Source organism: Neodiprion fabricii, chromosome 2 (assembly GCF_021155785.1).
Source record: "Neodiprion fabricii isolate iyNeoFabr1 chromosome 2, iyNeoFabr1.1, whole genome shotgun sequence".
Classification (NCBI taxonomy): domain Eukaryota; kingdom Metazoa; phylum Arthropoda; class Insecta; order Hymenoptera; family Diprionidae; genus Neodiprion; species Neodiprion fabricii.
The window spans coordinates 25,623,715-25,649,257 of NC_060240.1; the positions used below are offsets into that span (position 1 = coordinate 25,623,715).

Consider the following 25,543-nt stretch of genomic DNA (forward strand, 5'->3'; position numbering starts at 1 on the left):
TCGTGCATTGATCACATTTTCGTTAAAAAAAGAACACTAAACAACGTATCCGCATCTGTTCTAAAAACGAAAATCACAGATCACTATACAACTATACTACATATCGGAAAAACAAAAATGGACCGGAAAAGGACAATACACGTGTATCAAATCAATTACAACAAAGTAACAGAAACAACACAAAATAAAAGATGGGAGGGTAGGTGCTGAACGGAAAGGATGTAGAGAAAGCTACCAAAAACTTGGTTAGCATTCTGCAGAAAGCGGTCGAAGAAGCTACGCCAAAGAAATAATAACAAGGAATGGAAATAAAATTATTAAACTGAAACCGTGGGTGACAAAAAGCCTCGTCCGATCAATTCGACACAGAAATAAGCTCGCCAAAAAAGTGATTAGTGAGCCGTTTAATGAAGCCGCGCAAACGGAATACAGAGAATACCGCAAAGCTCTTATGAAGGTAATAGACAAAAGAAAAAATGAATATTACAAGAAACAAATAGAAGCGGCAGGAAATTATAAAAAGCGGATATGGAAAGTCATTAGAGAGAATAAGATTGAACAAAGAAAAAAAGAGGAAACAATCAAAATTAAGATTAAGACATGCAGGCTAACAAGAAATCGAAACAAATGAAGAAGGTTTAGCAAACGCCTTCAGAGAATACTATTGTTAAGGTTGAGGTGAGCGTGAATAATTTTCTTTTACGTTTTGTGAATACATGACTATTCGTAGATAGCTCAGATAGCTGTCGGATTGAAAAGGCGATTTGTCTGCTCGCTAGTCCGCGTCGATCTGCCGATCTGCGCACCACCGGTCTAAAAAGCGCCGGCTCGTCAGCGCCGCAGACGTAAGAACTTGACCTATTAATTGCCATTGAAATGAAATTTTTGCAAAAGAAAAGAAAAAAAAAAACTTCATTCACACAAGCAGGTAGATGCTCAGGTATAGAGAACTGTCAATAATATCGAAATAGTGGAATACAACGTACATGTACAATGCAAGAATGATGTTCTGAATGAATCTAAATCTAAATGTGAATCTGATCTGAGAAAAGTGCTGAAATAAATTCTTTGGCGCGGTATATCAACGTAATTTTGCGAAAGGAATCGATTGGGCGCAGTCGTATCAACGGATTAAGAGTTACAGCCGAAAAACGAAAGATTTCCTTCGTAAGTTTTCTGCTGTTGGTCCGACGCTTTTTTTGGTGCATTTTCTGAGTTCCTGGGGGTCCGATTAGTAAGAAGAGGGTCATTCAAATCGAATCTGAAACAAAAAATTTTCGGCTCCGAGAATGAAAAAAAAGTAAGGCCAACCCCTTTGCATTTTTGGCAAAAATTTTCGCGGTTTTGAAAAGTGCTATAATAAATTCTTTCTGGCACTATTCCGACGTAATTTTGCGAGACAAATCGATTAAGGGGGGAAGTCCATGTGAAAGCCTCAAAATCCGTCATTTTTTAAAAATATTTTTAAAGGTGATAAAATAATTTTATTGTTCTCAAACTTTAACACGACTTTATTGAAGCTTTCCAGAGTACAAAAGTAATTTTTTCATTTTCCTTTCAAAATGGCGGCTCAGGATAATTTTTTGTACAAATATGAGTACCGCCAATCGATAATTCTCATTGACGACATACTGCTCATGTCGCACGTGGTAATCCAGTATTGGTCATATTCTATTTGAATAAAATTACGAATCATCTCAATTGTCTGCAGTGTGATGAATCCATGCCTATCAATGCTAATTAACCTTGTGTACAAAATAAATTGCCACAGTACCGATTTTTCAAATGGATTTAAAGGTACTGTAACTCCATCGATTTGAATGGATACGTATGATATTAATTGTGTCGTTGCTTAGTAATTTATGTTCACCTAATCTCGGTTTCAAGTGCTTGTCTCCCAGGCCATTTTGTGTGGTACGACGGCTGAGTGATTGCCTGCAGCTCGAGTGTTGAATGACGAAACTACGTAGAGCTCCAAAATTTACGTAACGTAAATTCGAAAAACATGACGGTAAATCTATTTTGATCAATATAACAGATTCCATTGTACAAGCAAAATTAACATTCACGATAAGCATGTAATCAAACCTACTCACCGACGTTTTCCTCGCGTAACATGCAGCTCTCAAAGAGACGACGTACGAGAGGTTTCGCACTTGTTAGATAGATTACAAAGTTAGTTGGTAGACTGACACAGTGACCGAATGCCAGGATTTGGAACGTATGTTGTATTTACAAAATTTGGTATAATGTGTAATCTACCTACCCCCTGTAATCTATCGCCGATGCTAATGTGCTAGTCGTTTCCTTGTTTGAATTTACTATATCGTTAACCGTCAAACTACAGGCATGTTACAGAAAATTGAGTGAATACGTTACTTCGGTAGAGGCAGAGCTTACGTTATGTTTTTTGCATTGAAGTTTAAATATTCTGAGATACCATGTCGGGGTTCTGATTAAACAGAAACACAGATATGGCCTTTGTAAGATATGAAAATGATGACCACAAAAAGTGAGCCGTTCAATGGAGATGCGAAAATAGCATACAGAAGGTACCGCAAAGCTCTTATAAAGTTAAGAGACAAAACCGAAAATGAATATTACCAGAATCGAATAAAGGCAGCAGGAAACGATCGAAAGCGAATATGGAAAGTCATTAGAGAGAACAAAATTGACGAAATAAAAAAAGCGGAGACAAATAAAATTAGGATAAAATTCGTAGGCCAACAAGAAATTGAAACAAATTAAGACCGTACATCAAACGCCTTCAACGAATACTACCTATCTGTCGGAGTGGAAATAGCGAATGAAATACCGGACAACACCGAAGACGATGATGGGGAAACAGCGAGGGAAGCACAGGAATAGATATATCTATAGCAAATTCATGTATACTTTGACGTACAAATTCAAACAGCATCTATATCAAAACTGAGGAGCAAATACCGTTAATAGAGACTCACCGAGTTATCGGTAGATAAGTCGGTAGGTAACACGTTTAAGGTTCTTACGAGTGAACTACAGACAATTTGGCAATTCGGGCAGTTCCTTCTCACTTGCGAAAACTGTAAACGCTTTGCCTACCGATAACTCGATATGTCTGTATTAGCGGCATTTGTGCTCCTCCACGGCAGGCAACCGAACATACCATCGATTTACGCGGAAACACTATGGTATCCTGCCTATGGAATTCCTGCTCGCGGGCTGATGCAGACCTGCATTACCAGCCTGTGAGCTAAGTTGCCTATGACCAGGCGCCCAACATGCTAACCGTACGGTGTGGAAATATTTTTTACCCGCAACCACTCACGAATATTTGACTCTCCAATCGCCTACAGTTAGGTTTTTCAAATCGTAATAATTAATTTTCAAACCTGTGTATGTTGGGTTGGCATGAAATAGGATGAACCTAATGCAACATAACAAACTTGAAACTTATGATTGATCCTTCGGACTTTGCCATGTGACTTCGTTCGGATTCTACAGCCAGGTTCTATAAATACCTATCCACTATGCAAATTTCTATCGTAGAATGACTCAATTTTTGCTTCAACGCAAAGTTTTCTTTCAACTCTTACAGCGTTTTGAAACTGGCTGATATTTCGATAACTGCGGAACGAATTCTTTTTCTTCATGACATGAATGTCCAGAGTTCAGATCGTGTGCAGCAGGCTCTATTAAGTTCAACTCTCAAAAGTAGGCGTTGATGTTAAATGAACAGAAGATGTCAGAGAGATTGAGGTTGTTTCACTAGTTCGACATGTTCTCTTGGCAACGTTTCTACAACAAGAACCTTACGTTTTACACACCGTGATCGGTCTCAACCAAAAAATTTTACAAATGAAAAATTCACCAGTTCAGTCGAACCTCATCCAATGAGATGCTCCTGACAAAGGCACGGATCCCACGCTGTAGATTTCGAAGGATTCTCGCAAGGTAACATATAATCGAAACACTAATCCAACCAAGAAGACTCTCACACTGCACTGCTCATATGTCATCGCAACAACTCAATTTGACTACTAGACGATTAATAGTAGTGAACTGCCGATGTCTAGACGTGTATCCTCTTCGTTCTCGCAGACCTACACATATAAACTAGAAACCATGCACAATTGTTCGCTTGATTGCAAATGATCATGTACCTAACCAAACCATGTCACTTTTCATTTGCAGACTATTTTCACTTGACAAACAAAAGGGGAGGTCGGACAAGGACGTACCGCCATGTGTCAAAGCGTCAAAGTTCGAATCCTGCCAGCTAGATCCGTGCATGTTGGATCCGAGCAAACCGGAACCAACGGTAGTGATAATCGGCGGAGGTATGGCCGGCCTTTCCGCAGCACATCGGCTAGTCCAGTGCGGAATGCAGAATTTCACGATACTTGAAGCCACGGATCGGTGAGTCAAGCGATAACTGATCGTTGATTTCTCGAGTCTCATTTCCCTCTGGGCCGGAGTAATATGTTGGTTCTAGACCAGGTGGCCGAATTCATTCCTGTTGGCTCGGTGACGTCGTGGCAGAAATGGGGGCTACCTGGATCGAGGGTGGATGCGTTGCAAATCCGGTATTCACTTTGGCGGCACAAGAAGGGCTGTTGAAGCCACCGCTCTCCAGACCAGATCCAAGTAGAGGACTCTTCTGCACGAGCGATGGTCGCGCGATAGACTTGCCGGTCAGTATCACGGCATATCACACCTTCAGACACATCGAACAACAGGCGGCGACCCTCTTCTCCCTGGGTTGCGGACGCACTCATGGAAATCTCTTGAACTTCATGGGCGTGAGGATCCAACAAGAGCTCCACAATTTCCCGGAAGAACAACGGTGATTAAACTAAAATGTCTTACTCGGTTCCATACCATCTCCTTCGTATTTTTTCTTGTCGTTATTCTTCAGGTACGATGCCGCGCGAGTAATGTACGGCATGACCAACTGTGTTCGTTGTCGATGCGGCGATGATCTCTCCCTCATTTCGGCTGACCAGTTTGGTAGCTACATCGAAATACCCGGTGGAAACGTCAGGGTACCTCTTGGCTACGTCGGTGTCTTAGCGCCGCTCCTCAGGGATCTACCCAGTTGCTCGTTGAGGTACTGTAAGCCCGTCAGCTGCGTCCGATGGGGTACCGTTGGCAGCTCTTCGCCAAGAGCAGTCGTTAAGTGTTGCGACGGCGACGAGTTCCCGGCGGATTACGTAATCGTGACCGTTTCTCTCGGCGTCTTGAAAAACCAGCATGACAAACTGTTCTGCCCTGCACTACCCGCTGAGAAAGTTGAAGCCATTTCTAAACTTGGCTATGGGCACGTTAACAAAATATTTCTTGAGTACGCCCGTCCTTTCTGGGCCTGGCATGAAGGTGGAATCAGGTTAGCCTGGTCTGCAGACGAGCTTTCCGAACGTTGTGACTGGGTTAAAGGTAGTTCCTTCCTTTTTTCTTTTGACCGGACTCCTTCACGAAATTTCATCATGTACAGGTGTCTGTAACGTTGAGGAACTCGCGAGTTCGCAGCATGTGCTGTGCGCCTGGGTTTGCGGAAGGGAAGCTTCCGACATGGAGCTCTGTTCCGACGAAGAGGTCGTCGAGTCCATCACTCGAGTTTTGCGCCAATTTACGGGCGACCCCACCTTGCCATACCCGGCAAACTTACTCCGCAGCAAGTGGTGCATGGACCAGTACTTCGCTGGTTCATACAGTTACATGGCGGTCGAAAGCACCGTGGGTCACCAATGTGACTTGGCCAGTCCATTGCCAGGTGCGCAAAAGCTGCGAGAGAAAACGATGCAAGGTCATCGACCAGGTCCAACCACCCTTGCCAATTTACGCTGACTGAATACTGTACAGGTCCTTGCGAACCGGTTCCACCCATTCTGCTCTTCGCCGGGGAGGCAACGATACCTGGACACTACAGCACGGTACACGGTGCTCGACTCAGTGGAATCAGGGAAGCAGAGCGCGTTATCCAGCTGACAAAGAAGTGCGATTACGATATCGGCGATAAGTAGTATTCGGGATTGGGGTATCGGGAGATCAACGTCAATGGATTTTACAACTCCTTGCCTTGTTACAGGTACGGTGGCCCACCGGGAACAGTGAAAGACACATCTTGCAAACAGACCTGTCCGTGACCTTTGACACACTCTATAACTCGAAGATAATGTCAAGTAATAAACCTTGCAACAGGAAGGGCAAAAAGTTGTATCAATAGTACGAGTCATTGTATTGTTCCGAATCGCTCGAAAGTCGACAGTGAGGACCCTCAAAGAGAATACGATAAAGTCCTCACCATATGTAAAATGAACGTGTCATTTTTGTCCGCGTTATAAATAGTGTGAATCGAAATTAAATGATAAGAAACAAAAATAAGAAACTTGTGGGTTAGTTTTATTTCTTACTGTGATCTTCATCCGATAGCCAACCCTAACCACTTTCACAGTCCATCAAAATTCTTATTAGACTTGTATTTATGGAGCGAAAGGACGAGGGTGATCAGGCTTGAATTTAAATCATAGATTAACACAATAATAACGAATATTATATTATCATTAAATAATTCAATTGAATCACGGCTGGTAAAATACTGTACACGCCATGTGACGGAACAAGGTATCATAAGCATGTAATATTATAGATAAAACAATGTCGATGTACATACCAACAGAAAACTGTACGCGTAAATTGTGTTAACGACCAATGACAAAGCAAAGCTCTGATCCTTGGTTCAATTTCGTAAACTCTTATATATTTTAACGGTTAAATCACATATATATATACCTATATATATATATATATGTATATATATATATATATAAGTATCTGCATTTTCCAAGCGATTTAATACGCACAGCCAATCGCCACTACATATTAAAATTTAATGATGGCGTGAAATACAATAGCTGGTAAGTGACGGTCACGCCTCCCCTCTTTTAATTCCCTTGGTCCCGTTGTCCCGTCTTTTTCTGAAATTGTATTATTGGACCCGTATTTTTCATAAAGTGATCAGGCTACTCAAAACTCGGAATCTCCATAATATCTTCATTCAGAGATCTCTAAAGCTCTCTATTTATTGTCCAGGCTGCAGTTCCGATCGACGAGTCACCTATTTAGAGCCGCGTTCTCCAGATTCCGTCATGACCGATCAAAGTAACTTGAAGACTCCATTTCCCCAATGGGGAAGAAAATCATTGTTTCATGACCAAAATTATTATAGTTTTGGATAGTTTTACAATAGTTCTCAACAGTACACGAGTAGTTTGAAAATTAAGCAAAGTCTTTCAGCTCAATGTGATCAGTCATAACAATTATATCAGAAGACTACACCTAAGTTGCCATGATCTACCAATACTATAACGGTCATTCAATATTCTCGTATCATATCATAAGAATACAGCAAAAACATAGACCGAACACTGAAATTCTAGGGTGGTTCTCACATCTTAAATTTAAATAATCTCTGCACTAGACAATCCAATCTATGTGATCACACAGTATAACAGTCAACATCAATAATACAAGTAATTTGGGAGTGTATATAATCATGGAGCTTTGGGATTGTCGAATCTTACCTCGCCAATCACGACGATAAGATCAAGTGACTGCCAGAATCCCAAAGTCCGATTTCACGCGGTCACTTTCCCTCTAATTTCCGCGTCTCAATAACACTAACATTTCTTCCAGTTCAAAAGTCGCTCGTTCGAGTGATAGTACTTGGTATGTATCTGGGCTTTGAGAGAGTAATAACCTTGTGAGAAATACACAGTTGGATTATACCTGAGCCACGCGCACGCACACACCACTTTATCATTTTTAAAACATTTATCATACACCTATTAACAATTATATATTTATATATAGTGGTGGGCGTGGTATTCTAGTGACAATTTGTGCAACTGCTTCTAATACGTTTCGATACACACGTATTCTAGTGGGATCAGGGAGTTGAACGATTCCACAAACACTTGAAAATCATTATACACATACGAGCTACTCATCAAACTCTACTGCAACGGATAAAAATAAACGGTATAAGCGAGACGCGCACTGCAATGGAACTAATATCGCAGATTCACAAGTACGTACCCTAATAACATGAAGAATGAGGAATAGTAGTGCAGCCGAACGCCAAGGAAGAATACCCCCATTGATTGGCAATCCTGACCGTAATTAACAATCACTGACGGTTGAGGTCAGCGTTCAAATGCACCTTGATAAATATTTAAACATTTTCATAATTCGTTTTAAAAAATAAACTAGGATTGATTGCAGCTCGTGGGTGGGATGAGCGCCCTGCAACTGCGCACGATTTGAGCCCGCCATCACTTGGAATTTGGTTGCTCGGCGAGAATTTCTTCAGCGCGTAACTTTATTTCCTTCCACGAACTCTGGATGTCGGAGCTTTCGCTGAAGCGGGAGCAGACTGCGAATCGTAGGAAGTAAACGTCGCTTATCTTCGATGGTACCAGATGGATGTTACCAGCACCGTTGATCCGCTTCAGTAAAGCCTCGTTAACGTCATTTGAACCCTGCCGATTAGACAATGGAGAAATGAAATAGATAGGGTCCTTGATCAAGAGACGTTGAAATCATGGAGCAGGTTTCTGATTAGAATTACTTGCCAGCGTATCGGTGTGTGTCACGAAATTTTTCACCTTGACAATTGAGAATTCGAAAAATCGTTCCTAATACAAGAACTAGTAAATAATGCTAAAATTGATAATTTTCTGGTGTCAGGTCGTGATTACACCCGATTGTGGGTGTGACGGAAAAATAATAACATTGCATTAAGTCTAATCGGTAGTTGATTTGGCATTGCTAGCCTGCTATTCTAGTGCACTTTCCGAATTAAAAGATAGCAAAGGTCAAGACTACATTCTAACCCTGAGAGATGCGAAGCTGTGTATGATGTAAATATTGCTGTAACAGATATCTGTTATCCGAAGCATTATTATTGGTTTATAGTTGGAATGACTAATCAGCAGGAGACTATCAATGTCCGAGAGTCGGCTAATCGTAAGAGTCTAGAGACAACTAGCACAAGGCCGTTTGAACCTGACTTTCACGAGTGTTCTTGGCTCCTGCTCCGAGATTCCATAAAATATATTTCACGCCATTGATAGTATAATGAGATTGTCGAAACAGCGCGGCAGATCTAACCAGAGATTAAACATACAGCTTGTCTTTTGTCGGTTTGTAACTGGTCAGCTTACCTTGAGTCTGAAGCAAACGAGACCGACTACGACTTCTGCGACAACTTCGAAGCGAGGATCCTCTAAAACCAGAGCTTCGAATTCATGGGCTTGAGCAACGTGGGAACGAATGTACTTCTGCAGATTCTGCACGCCGTACAATCGAAGAACAAACCACAGCTTGAGAGCGCGGAATCTGCGCCCGAGGGGAATTTGCCAGTGCTAATGAGAATGAAAAGGAAATTAACAATCGAGACACGGACTCAGGAATTTTACTGCTTACTCGGTAATCTGGGAGTGAGCCATGAGCATCGTGCTTCAGGTAAAGTGGGTCTACGTTGAAAGCATTAACGACGTGGCTCGGGTCCTTGAGCCACATAGCTGAGCAGTCGAAGTTTATCAACATCCACTTGTGGGGATTGAAGTTGAACGAATCCGCCCTCTCGACGCCTTTCATCAGGTACCGGAACTCGGGGCAAATGAAAGCAGACCCTGAAACAATCGGCAATCCCGTACGTTCAGATCAGAAACACCTGTTTCAGAGGCGTCGAGCAAAGATAGGAGAAGACCGGACGCTCACCTGCGTAGGCGGCATCAACGTGCAGCCAGACCTGCTCACGGTTAGAAACTGCTCCTATTTCCTCAAGGTTGTCAAAGGCGCAGGAGCAAGTGGTTCCCAGAGTAGCTACGACCTGCACGTATTCACATGTTAGGCAGTGGCAATGAGGTTGAAATCAAGCGAGTATTGGTAGTCATAGTTCTCCAAAGAACCCTGAGTTACTTTATGGTAATCGTATACACTAAGTTCTGAAAAACTCATCGCACGAACCTAATTGCGGAGTAATCGCAGAACACTTACGTAAAATGGAATCAGTCCTTTTTCTCTGTCCTCACGAATGGCATCAGCCAGAGTATCGCCCCTCAGTTTGTACTTCTGGTCAACATCGAGAAGCCTGAATTGAACTCCTCCTAGTATACCAGCGCGTTCAACAGAGCTGTGAGCCTGACCTGCGCAAACCGGAATGAAAAATCAATCACCAGTCTCTGTAATTTTTCACAAATTAAGAGGATTCTCAAGGGATTATTACAACAATGGGAAAAGAAACGTCCTCGATAAACGTCACCGTTTGCTGAAAGCTTTTTCATTCAAGCACATTTCACGTCCTTATAGACGAGGTACTTTACATACAACATATACATTCAGGACGCTTGTGTGAAGGACCTGTACACCAATGTCAATTGTCCTCATCGAGGGTCGGTCGCAAGTGTGCTGGGTGGAATTGAGTGGTTATTACGCGTTACCATGGTGACAAAGTGCTGGCGATGGAGTGCTCGCGAAAACTACCCACCCCCGTATCTCTCAACCTCCTCGATTCCCTGGTTTCAGAGGAAGGACGGCGCTTACTTAGCGTCGTCAAAGGCCGGAACAATGAACCCACTCCGGCGCACTGATTCAATGCTAAATTATGCCACTGACGGCCGAAGATAAAGTCGTTACGCCCAGGAGCCATGAGTTTGACGGACATCGAGAGAAATTTTACTCTCAAATGTACTCCTCACGTATTTCGTGTAGAAAAGTCCACTCCAATACTTGTGCGTGTAAAGGGAAATTGGACGTTTAAATAGCACGATCTTCAAATTATGGACTATGTTTTTGGCAAACATTTTTCAGTTCGTTTCCACGAGTGCTTGTGTCTTATTTTATCTAATTGTACGACTTACACGATGCATAGGCGACCAGTTTTCCCACGATCTCGTTCGCAGTCCAGTCCGGGTGCTCTTCCTTCACTCGGTTGATCATTTTGGCTTTTGCCCCGAGGAGGGCCACCAGCGTGGCTTCACTAGCAGTTCCCTGTTGGCGACCATGAAATTCGTCACGATGTTTATAACAACTTAACACAAGGTGATTTCGGACCGTAGAGTACTCACCTGAATAACGCCACCACCTTTTCCTCCGCTAGAGGACAAGAACGCAGATGGAAGATCCAGCATCTTACCCAGCCAGTCGAGCATGATCACTTCCAACTCGGTGCACGCTGGACTCGCGATCTGTGAACGAATTCAAATTTGGAATTACGAACTGGTCGAACGTCTTTGGACAGCAAAGATAAAAAAAAAAAAAAAAACATTGGTTTTCTGATTACCCATGTGAAACCGATGCAAGCAATCGCACCGCTCAACATGTCGGCAACTATCGCTGGGTACGATTGAGCCGTTGGAAAGTACGCGTGGAATTTCGGACTCTGCCAGTGCGTTATCTGGTCGAAAGGAAAAAAGAGAAATAAGTATACTCTGCTCAGAAATGATTGAGGGTAACGGAAAACCTTCGTTGTTCTTAAGACGTCAAACGTACTCCGGGCATGATGACTCTCTCGATATCGGTCATCACGTCTTCCCAGTTTTCTGGTGATTGAGGAGCTTCGGTGGGTAGGAGTGGCTTCATGTACCCAGGTTCAACAATCGGCAAGACTCGCCTAAAAGAGAATGGTTATCAATCAGATGAGCACTGTTGTTATTAATTTAGTGTTATCATTCTTGTAAATGCTTATGCAATTGGATGTAATCATTGTTATTAAAAAATAAACTCAATCCCTGCAATTCTAAATATCATAAAATAACAATTTCCACGAGTGTAAACGTTTCTATGAATCATTACTGTATCACTTGGTTACGAAACTAGTATCAAACGTATTTCATCAAGACTAAAACCAAGGTTGCAATCAAAAGGCGATATCGTTAGCACAATATCGAAGCATTGTGTGAAATTATCGAAAGTTAGGAGCTTCTTCGATGCTTCGGTTTGACAATTTAGCTTTAAACTTTGGTACGACGTATGTTCGTGATTGATTTAGCAACGTTTCTGATTTCTTGTCATCAAATTTTATCAAAACAGTGATTTGACCGAGGATTTGACACTGGGTTCCGTTTTACGCTATTCAGCTCTCACGCTCAATTATCGTAACTCTTAATAACGGGGAATGATAAAAGCGATTTTGAGATGATTAACAATGAAGCAACGCCCAGTGGTAATTGGAGCGTGCAAAATGACGGTGGGCAATACCTCGCGAAAGCAGCCCAAGTACCGATAGCAGGTTGCCAAGGTTGAGTTAATCGGAAATCTCCTTTCTCCACTCCTCAAGACCGAGTGTACAGGCTGTTATGCTTACGTTATATTGCGGCAGGATTTCTGCCGTGACTGACACGTAACAAGTAACGTTTTATGAAACTAGTTTTTATTTTGGATTACATCAAGGCACATGTGTCACCCAAAGATAGAGATAATTTACTCAAGTTTTTTCCAGTTTTTCCCTATTTGCTTCAGTCTGTAGATATTTCATTTTGAAATCACTTGTATCACAAGCCGCAATTTAGGCTAATTTTTTTTTCATCTGTCCCAATCATTTCGTTCTTCAGTCACCTCAATTTACCTTTCTCTGATGTTCTCCAGGTAGTTGGTAATAAAATTTGCCATTTCACCGGCAAAATCTTTAAACCCGTTCGGATCCATTGTGCTGTTCTTTTTTCTGTAAGAGAAACAATAAGTTTTTTTTTACAGACTTGAAAAGGAGATGTTTCAATTTCAATTCCTTGACTGGATAATTGAGGCCTCAGGTGTATTTTAAGCAGAGAGAAGATAAATTTCGATTGAAACAAATGTCAAGCATTTAAAACTAGACTGGTGTAAATTTTATTGTAAGATAATATTCTGATTAATAAAAATACCTTGACCCAACTTTTGTGAAGGACAGATTCCTCATTAAAAAATACCATTCGATTGCTGTAAAATTTACGTTAATAAAATCGATTTTTTCTACAAAGGAGAAAATGCTCAAAATCAGAATTTCACTTTTTTCGCACAAGAGCGTCTGTGTTATTTTTCTGCATTGTGCTGTTCCCTATTTTTTTTTCTCCGTGATCACACCCGCTATAATGCAAAAAACATTAATAAGAATAAAAATGAAATGAAAAATTATCGTAATTCTGGTGAAACCATGGTTTTCAATGATTCAAATTAACTATCGCTCGCGCCAAATCAAATCGGTGTATCATAGAATCCACAGAACGACGAATTAGCAAAGCCGCCAAGTCAGTGGTCGTGTGACAGTGTCGTAACATTTACCTCTCGAGTCTCAATGACGATAAATTGCCTGCTCTATTAAATCATTGCGAGATGCACTTCTCGCCTTCAGCCAACGTTCTAAACCTGAGGTTTGGTTTTGGAGGTCGGAGTCCAGGCTATGTTGCAATCAAAAATTTTCGTACTTGACCTTATTGTAACTCGTTTGTATAAAGGCAACTCGGTATCTCCACCGAAACCATTTTTATCAATAAAATTGCGTCCATGGGTGTCGGTATAAATGAAAGTGAATTGATTCACTCGAAACCTCAGTCAAGATTATAAATAGAATTCGTTCACTTTGATTCGAAATCAAAAATTTTCTCATGTCGTGTGGAGTAGGAATAAAATTTTTTCACTGATGTTTTGAAACAAGAATTTAACACAAGTCTCAAAACGTATGAAATAATTTGTACACTTTAGACTCTACGATTTTAAAAACTACGATATGCTTTTACCTTGCACATCACCCAAACTTGAGTATAAAAACTAGGGGCGAGATTGAAATCCCGAATTTGAAAAGTCCCAAAAACACCGTATTCCAAATTTTTTGGTGGCGAAACTTACGGTAAAGAAATCAAACTTTAAAAAAACATCAAAATTTCAAATAGTTCGAAACCCGATGCTCAAAGTTCTGAAGAATGCCAAAATGAGAAATTTAAAAAATCTGAAACATCGAAATTCCGAATAATCAAAGATTTTCTGTTCTGTGAATTTCTGGCTTGGTGAAATTTCCACCACTTCGATCCTTTTTTGTTTTGGATTTTCGATATCTTTACGTTCGGAATCCTAGTAATTCTGATTTTCACTTTTTCAGACTTTTTACACCCGCTCGATGAGTAAACTACGCTGTGTGAGTATGTTTTAATATTCCGAAATCTAATCTATCGAAAGTTTAGTTTTACGAATTATGGCTCTATCGAAATTTTAAGCCGTCGGGTTTCCGAGCATTAGAAACTTTGGTGTTTCGTAAAAGTTTGATTTCTCTGCTTCAAGTTTCACCAGCAAAAAATCCGGAATTAGGCGCTCTCGGAACTTTTCAAATTCGTAAGGTCAACCCCACGCGTAAAAACTAGAAACATTTAGAAAAAAACAATTGCTATCACTGTTGCGTACTATTTTCCAAAGCCTTTCCGATGTTCATGTCTTCCGGAATTCTAATTTTCACAGTCTTACACATTACTGGATAAAAATTTAACAATGCGTGCCCGACGCGGCGACAAAAACCAAAAATATTATCCTATATTCCGCAAGAGTTATTCGGAGAATGAAATGGGCTCCGTCCCAAAATTCGCCGGAAGGAGTAAAAGTTCGTCGGCCCTGACTTTTGATGCCAGGGGATTTTCAGGTAAACCCAGAGATCCCCGAGACCGGGTAAAACCGCATCGACTCGACAGTCGAGAGCTCGAATGCACGTTGCTGTAGCACCGGTTCATCGAAACCGGGAAATCCAGACAGACGTATGACGTCAGTAAATGGGTCCGAGACGTCGGGAATACATCATGATTATAAACAAAGCATTGAGCAGGCTCTGCATGCGGATAAGTTGACATCTCTATATGATTACGGCTGAACATTTTTTAGTTTAATCTTAGAAAATTCGCTCGAAATGTTTTCTTAACTTTCATAAAGTACAGAAAAATTTGCGTATTTTAGCAACAATGACTCGCAACAGTCACGAAACCTCAATTTCTTCGCAAATTACAGTGTAAATAATTGTACCTTGATTCTAACTTTATCATTTATAATCGCTTTGACTTTCACCTGGTAAATATGTAGTGAATTTCATTTACACTTTTTCAGAAACAATGAACGTAAATGTACTTCGGCTCGAAACTCGTTTATCCTTCTTGGAATAATTACTGCGATTCATTGAGTCACTGACGTTGAGATTCTTGATTTCATCGTTTACTGTTTTCCTGCAGCTGTGAATTAACTGGCATTTGACGTCAAGAGTTTCGACGAATAAAATATTTTTTCAGGAATAGCGTAGAAAATTTCGTGACGTTTTGTATTAAATCGTAAAATATTTCAAATTAAATACAACGTAAAATTTCAAATTCTTATTCTCATTCTCTACCTACAGTGTGGGACAAACTATTCCTACATTATAGTATAGTAAAGTACATACAGTATGCAAAAGTACGCGTAGCGCATAAATGCTTTTGTCCTTGCCATAACGGCGACTTGTTTTAATGTCAGATACGCAACATAAGATAACAAATGAAATAAAACAGCACAAGTTTGAATAAATAATTTACTTCAAAAAAATTGTTCCTTATTTTATTTAAATTCATCCACTGTACGAACACTTTTGTCCCTCACCGTATTCAGGCTTAAAAAACGTAGAGTTCGTGTAGCAGTAAGACGTACGAAAAAAGAATTGCATCGATATTTTATATCGCTTAAGTATGTTATACGTTTTAACATTGCATCTGGGCAACTAGTCATATACGAAATTACGAAGACAGTGATTCAAAAAAAATTATATTTTTTTTTTCGCTATTGAGCATCTATAAAAATTTCTCACTTTTGTTATAATTGAGTTGTACATTGCATATGTACGATCAGCTTTCTACGATACGTATCTTGTCAGAATCAAGGCACTGTGTGCAATAAGCGTTAGGAATGCCGCAGCTTTTTCCCTTTTTTCACAATTGCAAAACGATTGTTCTTGAACACGCGTTGCCTAATCCCGCATACCGTAAACGCATTGTAAACTTTTATACGGATTGTTGTTTACACGTCTGTTTTCAACTTCCCGTTTTTCTGCTTTCAGAGAAAGGAAGAAGCTATTGTCAACGCCTCGAAACTGAAAAGATGAGTTTCCACTAGATCACGACGTTTCAATGTTTAGAGAATCACCTCCCGACCATTTTCAGATGTAACGAACTGATCGGTTTTCTGGCTTTGATCGGTTCAGTACTTTGTAAATTATTTAGATAACAAAGTTCTGAGAAATAAAATAAAAATGATGATACCTAGAAAATGGATAAACGGATTTGAATGAAAATTGGAACCACAAGGTTTTAAGATCTCTGATCACGATTCCAAAGTCAGATTCGAAAAATTTTTATTTATATTTGGCGTGTTCAATGTACTGAGAAAAAACAAAAACATTTGTATTTTTATAAAAAAATGGTACATGTAACGCTTTTTGGATCGCTGATCGCGAATTTAACGTCATCATTTCGATATTATTATTATTATCATCATTATTCGTTATTATTTCGGTTCTAAACGATTTTGTAAATAGTCAGTTCAAAGGCTGGCTCATGTTCAGAGTAAACCCGCTCGTTAACTGTGTATCTATACGCACTATGAGCGAGGCATTGTACTTTCAATGACAAGTACTCGACATATACGGTTCCTTACAGACGACGAGAAATGCTGAATTGAAAGTGAAACTGATTCAGTTAAATAAATATAAACAAGTTCGGGATGAGCTAGTAGTGGAATTCACAACCTGACCTGCCTCGCACGTGGGGGAAAAAAAAAAAAAGAAAAATTAAAGGAGAATAAGACAATGGAAGAAAAAAACATCCGTGATATCTTATCGAACTGCACAGACTAACAAAACTAATTTTCGTTTCGTACCTAGAATTAGATTTTTCGATTCCGGTAAAAAAATGAAAATAGTTTAAGGACCGACCGGTAACCGGAATTAAAAATTTCTCTCAGTTTGCGATAAGGAAGAAGTAAAAAAAAAAATAATAATAATAATAATAATAATAATTAGGACTGTATACATATACAGGTACGTAACGAAACTTGCGAGTGAACGTAAGCACGCCGTGCAAATGTATTCATGCGTATAATTAATTCGACATGTGCAGCAATCGCATGCCCGTAATTAAAGGTCTGAACTTACCTCTGGCTAATACGCGTAGCTATCTGCGAATTACGGTGCCGTTCTTCAAGCACGTTTTCCGCAACTGTCAGAGATCCTCGTTGGAACGTGTTATTCGGACGACAGCCAGCGAGCTACTATCGCGAATCTATCGGTCCGCCACCTTTATGTATCCCCTCTACTACGCCCCCGCCCTTGCGCGTGTCCAGCAGCAGTTACATAGCGGATTTTTCGCATTCAGTTGCGATAAGCGAAGACGGTTGAAAATTACGAATATCGGTACCTATTGCAGAAGGTTCATTCTCCTAAAACCAAATTGCGCGATGTATAATTTTTATGTCACAGAATTATTTCACCGATGTTTCAGGTACGTAATTATTATCCGTTGTAACATATTTTCCGACGTCCCGATGTAGTTTGTACATAGCTATAATTCAACGTTTGTAATTTATACACATGCGCATTCCGAGTATATGTATTTTTACACCAATTATGAAATAACATATTCTTAAACAGTCCCGCAAACATTTTCTAGAATCCCATCGCATAAAACGTACAGTTACCGACCCTGTCATATTTGTTACAATGTTTTGTAAAAATTTATGTCATACCTGACATTTACGATAGCACTAACAAGATGTTAGGAACGCTGACACTACCATATAAAGTGCGTGTATTGTCCGGTGTCTACATGCTGCATTTCAATACTGGATCATAAATATTTCAGAGATATTGTTACGTTATTATTTTATTTTTTTTTTTTTTAATTAAAAACTGCTGGGTAGTTTTAATTTTTCGATCTGCTCTCTGTTGCAGTGAAGATATCATTGGCACTGTATTTTTCTATTTTTCACCATCTTCATAAATTCAACCCTTGGATGGTGGATCTCGTTAAAAGTTGAAGCTCAGTTCAAGCTCTTCTCTCATGTACAGCCGTGACCATCGACGATGATTACCTTCGTCAAGAGCGATGTTATAGTCTTAACAAGATTTCTTCTGCCCCTTTTACCAACCTTTTCCTCCTTTTCTGCTGCTATACTTTCGCGTCGCCCGTTAAATTAATTTCGTTTCGACACTCGTGAGCCGGAATGAAAGGGAACCTGAATCAAATACAAGAATAATGATATTTTCATAAAATTTGGATTTCAAAGACGGTTAAATTTACAGTAACTATAGACCAAGATTATGTTGAAAAATATTATTGCTTAGATGTATAAGAATTGTTATCGTTATGTATTTGACTTTTGGGAATATTCTTCTAATATGCATCCTAAAAGTTTTTTCATACAACAAGATATCGAAATTTTTTGTTAGGTTTGGTCGCGAAAAATGCATATATTAATAAGTCTTACAGTTGAGCATTTTGGTGATAAGAAATGATGAAAAAACGTTCCTGCTTTTTATTCCATCGCCATGAAAAGGAAAGAATCTGTCAGTCTGTCCGACAAATTTCCACGATGATCTTGAAACCGACTGAGTGAAAAATCTGAAACTAATATGATAGGATTTGGCAGCCAAATGAGCAAGTTTTGAAAGAAAAATTAGAATAAAAAAAGTTTCTGGAAAACAAAAAATTTGCGATGTTTTTTTTTTTTTAAACAAATATACGAACTGAGCAAAACATAATCGTTCATTTAGAAAAAGTAATAAGGAGGAAAAAGTATTGTATGTTTTTCGGTTAGACATAAATTTTGATTCGCATAAAAAACGATCCATTTAAGACCCATGGTCGATTTAAATTCATTTCTTAATCTTTCCGTTACATTTGAAATACCAAATCCGTTACGATTATGACTTTAATTATTAAAAGCAGACAGACTTTGAATGATTCTCAGAGTTCCATATGCTCTGAACATATTAGGTTCAATCTAGCAGCGATTATACAGAAAACAGAAAATAAAACTTGTCACCATTGAAGAAAATCATCAATTTCCTTATTTGTTTGCATCTTTCCTCACACTAAGAGAAATTTTTAGTTCCGGTTACCGCTCACTGCTTAATTCTTTACCACAATCGAAAAAATATAGTTCTAGATACAAAATGAAAAATAGTTTTGTAGCTGTTGTGTAGTATCTTTTACCATTCTTTCTAATTATAATCACTGTTACTATATTTTCTTGTAACTGTTGGGAAAGTTTAATGCTTGTGCAACAATAAATTGACGTTAAAGCCTTGTTTAACTAAAAAAGTATAGTAGACCGAACAAACTGATTTTGCGTTGCAATTATCAAAAATGGATCGACGATAGCGCAAAATGGTTAGGCGTACCTCGTTTTTCGTAATTCCAACAATATTCAAACAGTTTTTTTAACGATACCTGTTTTACTCAATTTTTCTAGTTACTGTAACAAATGACATTTTTCTCAGTGCATTGTCGATCTACGTTGATTACGAACACCGTGTTATCTTCCATTGGCAAGTGAACAGAAAGTCGAGATTGCACGACGTTGGAGGTTGTTGGAAGGGCCTCGCTACTCGGGTAAACCTCGTTACGACTTCCAAGGAAGATCCGGGATTGAGTTAATCGAGTTAAACGACCATGGCAAGTCTTCCCTCCCGTGGGATAAGGAGGATCTGGAACGTTCGCAAGCCGGTTGGCACGATGAGGGATCCTCAAACCCAAATCGAGATGCAACGATTTTACTTGTTGTAGTTGTTAGAAAATTCTAGTAACACGGGTATCGTTACAATGAAATTTTTAGATGATGTTGTAATTCTGAGGAAATGTGATGCAAATTATGACTATTTAATACGACTATAGCTGTCAATAGTAAATTTTCCGATTATTACAACGTTGAATCTCTTTGTTTATTATATCTTTTTTTTTCGACCACATCAATTTTCAAGGGTAAATACGAATGTGTTCACACACATCTAAGAGAGAAGAAGAAGCTTAATTGAGCAAGAATTACGGTCAGCTAGTGAGTCGATCATCAAACGTTTCTAAGGTAAAGTCTGTAGCTGTCACGCTTGGCCAAGCAATGTAAAAAATTTCTGCAATACCATTTTTCTTGTATTCGTCAGTTTTATATTGAATTCAATTAACGACGAGCTCCGTTGGGAGTCTTACGATTAGATGTAAATAGAACGCAGCCGACTCGACGACGAATCATCTTGATCAGAAATAAGTCCTCAATTTAATTGTATTAATTTCGATGTAAAAGAATTCTCTATACATCGAGATATGTATTTAACAGTTAGAAGTTTCGTTAATAGTTGATAAGTATTTGTTTACGTATGTGTTGTGCGAACGAATGAACAAAGGTAATTATCAAGATGAGTTTTTACGTGAATCATCACCGAATAAACTTGCCTCCAAATAAATAAATAACGATCAGAGAGGAATATGAATTAAATCTCATTTTTCACGCACGATATATTATTAACTTGATAAGTTCATCACCAATTTATGACTGTAGCAACAGTTACCAAGAAATACCGTTCAACCGACCATAATCAAAAAAACAGTCACACTTACTAGAATAAACTTTCTGCACATAGTAAGAAAACTAATTTTCATTTTCTAGCTAGAATTATATTTTCCGTTCATAGTAAAAAACTAAAATAGTCAAGGACTGCGCAGTGATCGCGACTAGAATTTATTTTCAGCGTGCAACGCGAGCACCGAATCGATAAGATCGTTTTACGGACATCGGTGGCGAAGGTGTGTGAAACACGTCACCTTGTTTCTGCAACTACGATACATTTTACGCATTATACGTGGTCAAGGTGTTAATAGTAGATGAGATCTGTTCGGCTCAATCCGTTTACCCGTAGCTATATAGGGTCCTTGGAAAAATGGGGCATTCCAAACTTTCATTACGCGGCTTCGTTAATAAGCCATTATAATGGATCTACGGGTGTGTTGCGTAAGCGATTCGATTTCGGGCCTGAGACGCACGTTTTTCTGGGTATTAAAATTGATACGATCGTGTGATCTCCGAAATCGCTACGCGATATACGTAAGAATTATTCATGCAGTGCGTAAATCTTCTCAATTTGCGAATAATTGACGTATAAGCAGAAGAGATATTGAATTGAGATTAAAAATCAACTAGTTACGAATTTGCAAATTACACTCGTACTCAAGACTAGATTCTGATCAAAATTCAATACCGCGATTAAATTATGTATTTTCTGTAGCTTATCGATAACTTCATTTTTATGAAACGGAGATTTTGATCTCCGAGTGTTTCGAGTCCACAGTTTCTCAAGTCTGAGAGGAATCAAGGAAATCAAGAAGCCCATTGAACGCCAAGTCAAGCGCAATTAGGGAGTCAAGTAGAACTCGGATTGCCGTATCGTGTCCCTCATTGTTCGAGAGAAGAGGGCGCGATTTGTGATCGATGTAATGAAAATTGAGTTTAAGAGACGATACAGGGGTTCGTTATCTAAATCCATCCCGTCAATTCAACTTTTGTTTTGAAAATATTGCAATTGCGATTATCACTCGTTCCACGTTATTATACAGTAACTAGAAAAATTCAGTAAAACAAGTATCATTAAAAAAGCTGTTTGAATATTGTTGGAATTACGAAAAACGAGGTACGCGTAAACATTTTGCGCTATCGTCGATCCTTTTTTGGTCATTGCAACGCAAAATCAGTTTCTGAGGTTTACTCTACGTTTTTAGTTAAACAAGGCTTTAACGTCAATTTATTCTTGCACAAACATTAAATTTTCGCAACAGTTACAAGAAAATATAGCAACAGTGATCGTAATGAGAAAGAATAGTAACGGGTAATAGACTTTCCGGTATCAGCTAGAAAACTGATTTTCATTTTGTACCTAGAATAATATTTTTCGATTGTGGTAAAAAATGAAAATGGTCAAGGACCGAGCGGTAACCGGAACGAAAAATTGATCTTATCGTAATGTTCTAAATTCTATCCAGGATTGGCGAGAATGTTTAGAATTGATTGAACAGCATCTGATTGATAGAGAATCCAAGCTCTATGAGTCGGTTTGAACAGACTGGTAAAATTGATCAAGATACAATTTTTTCTGAAACGGTAGGATTTAATATCGGCCTAAAGAAGAAAATCTAATTTTAGTGAAAAAAAATCAACGATAATGAACTGAGTCCAAAAAAAAGAAATTTCATCCGACAGGCCGAAATATTACACCGAAACTGACACAGAGTGCTGAAAAACATTAATTCTTCCATTTACTCTGCATCCATCATCTGCAGTTACAGAATTTCAAAAAGCTTAAATTTTTACGAGTAAGAAGTTTCTTCTCTGCATGCACGATGTATGAGGAGACTCTAATGTGTACATGTTGTGTTTACCCTTTTTGAATCCTTGCTTCCGATGAGAAGCCCGTAAGACCAGCAATGCCGTCTAATAAATAAAATAAAAATAATAATCTCTTAAATTTTTACATTGTCAGAGATATTTTTCTTACGATAAAAAACTGCCTAAGCAATCGGTTTCACAACCTTATTCCACCTTGTTCTACAATAATAATATACACATACTAATTGCAGTTAGATCGTTTAACCAAGACCTAATCAATTAGAACCGCATTAAATCGGCGACATTCAATCATCAATATAAAAGTCCGTCGCCTGATATTATAGGATTATATTTATATCGGAAAGGACTAGAAGAGATAACCTTGACCAATAATCAGGCCAGCGAAAGACAATTATATCACAGGCGTAAAAAAACTTTCAGTTTCTATTATCAATCGCAGTGACAATTCTGTACCGGTAGGATTAATCTGTCCATCACAGGTACGTTCGAATATAAATCAGCACCCAGCTCATTGTTCAATGACTGCACTGCATGGACACATATATTAACGCTTGAGTATTTTTTGCGAAAATTTTGTTTTCTCGTACACCGCAACGTCCAACAGTAAGCCCAACAAGTTATGAACGGTCTGTATTTTATTTTTGCAGTTAGTAAACCCGTATGAAAATAGTACAAAAATAGTATACGCATACGAAAGAAAATGTGAGAAGTTATTTGATTTGAATAAAACATGCTCGGAGGTTTCTGAGATCGGTAATTAAGAATGTGATATGAAAATTCAGAAATGTGAAATAGTCACCTGTCAATTAGTCCGCTGTTTGGAAAATTTTATTTTCTACCTTCGCTGCGTAATGTTCGTTCCAAAAAAAAACAGGTCCCAAGTTTCGCACGCATCAAATCATTTCTTGAATTTTCACCACCATTTTGAATTCCCAATGATTTTCAAATTTTTAGTCAGTCGTAGATAAAGATAAATATATGCCGCCCAAATGGCTCTAAGTACCCATAGTCACCCTTTTTGGAGCTTGGTTCAATTCGTGTGTTGTTGAGTCAATAGTTGAATGGTTTTAACGGGCAATGAAATTTGTTGTAACAAAAATCTTTTCCATTGACTGAACATTAGAGTTATTCAAGCGCACAAATCGTATTCTTCGAATGATATCATTTATAATTCTGTTGACTCAAAATTTTGTGTGATTCACCCGATATTTAATGGGCTACACCCGAAAGCTTATTGTTGTACATGTAGAAGTACAAACTGAAAATGTATCACTAGTTTTTGTTTATTCATCGTCAATATCAATTTCGATGCCTCAAACCTTGGTATTGGACTTTCTTCCTTTGCAACAGGTCTGATGACAAATTTCTCCAGCATTATCCGTATCTGATTTCTTATCTCTGAAGCTACTTCCATAGCAATAATAGTATTTTAGTAATATTAGTATCGATTATTAGGGTGATCATGGTACTAGTTTACTGATATTTACGACGAATATATTCTCCACAAAATCTATTTCGTTGGTTCAAGAATTCATTTCCCTCCGTGTATCGTTATTTTCTGTGCACAGTTATCATCAGCGATTCACAAAACACATTAGATAATTGTTTTTCGACGAGTGACTGAGTAGTTGCAATGCAGCTTACGATTAGTAATAATTGTCTGAGTCACCAGGGAATTCCCGCAGATTTCTCGGGGTTTTTTATCTCGTACGCAACGATGCCAACTGTTCTTTGATCAGCATTCTCTGACGTCAACGGAGAACCGAAGTTAGCTGTTACCAATTAATCGGTTGCACGACGTAACATTACCAAATTTAAACACCATCCTTGTGTTCCACGTTGGTCGTTCGTCGCTCACGAATGTTTCGCCCTCGGAGAATCTAATGAATGGAAAATTATTCCACCCTGGCAAGGCTCGCGGCCTCTAAAGAAGTCGAGAAATCCCGTCGGCACTTTCCTGGCTCGCTGATGCGGAGAGAAAAGATTTTTCCCATTCTATTTCCGTGACTTTGTCCAAGGAGACGCTCGAGAGCCGGCGGAATTGCCAGGGGCACCTCCATGGGGGTGGGCGTCATGGGGGATGGAAAAGTCTCTGCTTCGCTCTCTGTGCCGTCTCCATGGCTACCGGTACGCGCGCCTTCGGATAATCGGCTACTTTAGCTTCTGGCACTTTATTTCAACTTTATACAGTATTTCTTGGACCTCGGTGTTCAATCTTCTACGAATGCGTGTCACGCGGTCTCAGCATCGAGAAATTCGCTTGCCCCATCTCGAGGTAGAAAGTGCACGACGTCAGTGCTGCAATCAAATCTCTCGTCGGTTGTTTTTTTTTTTTTTTTGAGCATTGCAAGTGATGCTTGAAAACGATTTTTCAAATCGTTCTCAAAAGCAAATCCGCACTTGGTTCGATAAATAGCCAACCGAAAGAAAAAAAAACTGTCCACTTTTCTTCGACTTTCACGGCTCGTAAGTATACGAATTTGGAGTCTAAAGAATCAACTCCAAAGTCTTTTTCTACGGAATTTAATGCCCTGTAAGAATATGCTTGGCAAATTTTTTTTGCGTGTCGTTTAAGTGGGAAATTTCAAATGACCAGCGACACCTTTTGAAATTGAGGTAAAAATTTTTCGAGACGGAAGAATTATTTTCTCAGTCAATAGGTCCTTTTGAGACCATAGATTCGTTAGGTTAATTTTATTGGCTCACCCTAATATATATATATACATATATAAGGGTGTGTCGATCCGTGTCTGATCTCCGACCTCATTTTGCAGATCAGACTTACTCCAGTGGGACGAGAAAGAGATTTGCTGGTTAATTTCCTGTACAGTCGCGGACCACTGACTCCTTTGTCTACAGTGGATAAACTTCCAGGACTTTGAATTACGTTCCATCCCGTTGGATAGGCGATCCCTATGGAAGTTGTCAAGTATTTCACCAAGTCATGGTTACAGATTTGTTTGCCGGATGAGGACAGTGCGAGACTTGTCTCTGTTTCAATTTTGCCGGTTAGGGTTGGAGGGGGTGACTGTCTGCCAAATTGACAATTGGTGACTTCGACTTCCAACAACAATCGAGAATGAAGAAAATACCACGAAATTACATTTGAGTTTCCAGAGTTTCAAAAGTAACG

At 39.2% G+C, this 25,543-nt stretch overlaps 2 protein-coding genes across 3 annotated transcripts; one reads left to right on the plus strand and one right to left on the minus strand.

Annotated features, from left to right (window-relative positions):
- The first annotated feature begins 3,891 nt into the window (after nucleotides 1-3,891).
- Nucleotides 3,892-6,154, plus strand: LOC124174801 (spermine oxidase). Its single transcript, XM_046554294.1, has 7 exons — nucleotides 3,892-3,936; nucleotides 4,177-4,401; nucleotides 4,478-4,828; nucleotides 4,901-5,418; nucleotides 5,477-5,755; nucleotides 5,845-5,977; nucleotides 6,071-6,154. The coding sequence occupies exons 2-7, from the start codon at nucleotides 4,274-4,276 to the stop codon at nucleotides 6,126-6,128; spliced, it is 1,467 nt and encodes a 488-aa protein (XP_046410250.1). The 5' UTR covers nucleotides 3,892-3,936; nucleotides 4,177-4,273; the 3' UTR covers nucleotides 6,129-6,154.
- Nucleotides 6,155-6,363: 209 nt separating this feature from the next.
- On the minus strand, nucleotides 6,364-17,292 carry LOC124176998 (aromatic-L-amino-acid decarboxylase-like). Of its 2 annotated transcripts, none has more exons than XM_046558979.1 (11): nucleotides 17,174-17,292; nucleotides 12,614-12,709; nucleotides 11,539-11,659; nucleotides 11,330-11,443; nucleotides 11,115-11,234; nucleotides 10,908-11,037; nucleotides 10,045-10,193; nucleotides 9,766-9,877; nucleotides 9,469-9,677; nucleotides 9,207-9,407; nucleotides 6,364-8,522 (listed from the first exon to the last, which is right to left on the minus strand). In XM_046558979.1, exons 2-11 carry the CDS (start codon nucleotides 12,691-12,693, stop codon nucleotides 8,316-8,318), a joined length of 1,443 nt encoding a protein of 480 aa, XP_046414935.1. In that variant the 5' UTR covers nucleotides 12,694-12,709; nucleotides 17,174-17,292; the 3' UTR covers nucleotides 6,364-8,315. The 2 variants fall into 2 exon arrangements, with proteins under 2 accessions (XP_046414935.1, XP_046414936.1); XM_046558980.1 differs by having other exon boundaries at nucleotides 17,170-17,292.
- Nucleotides 17,293-25,543: the final 8,251 nt, after the last annotated feature.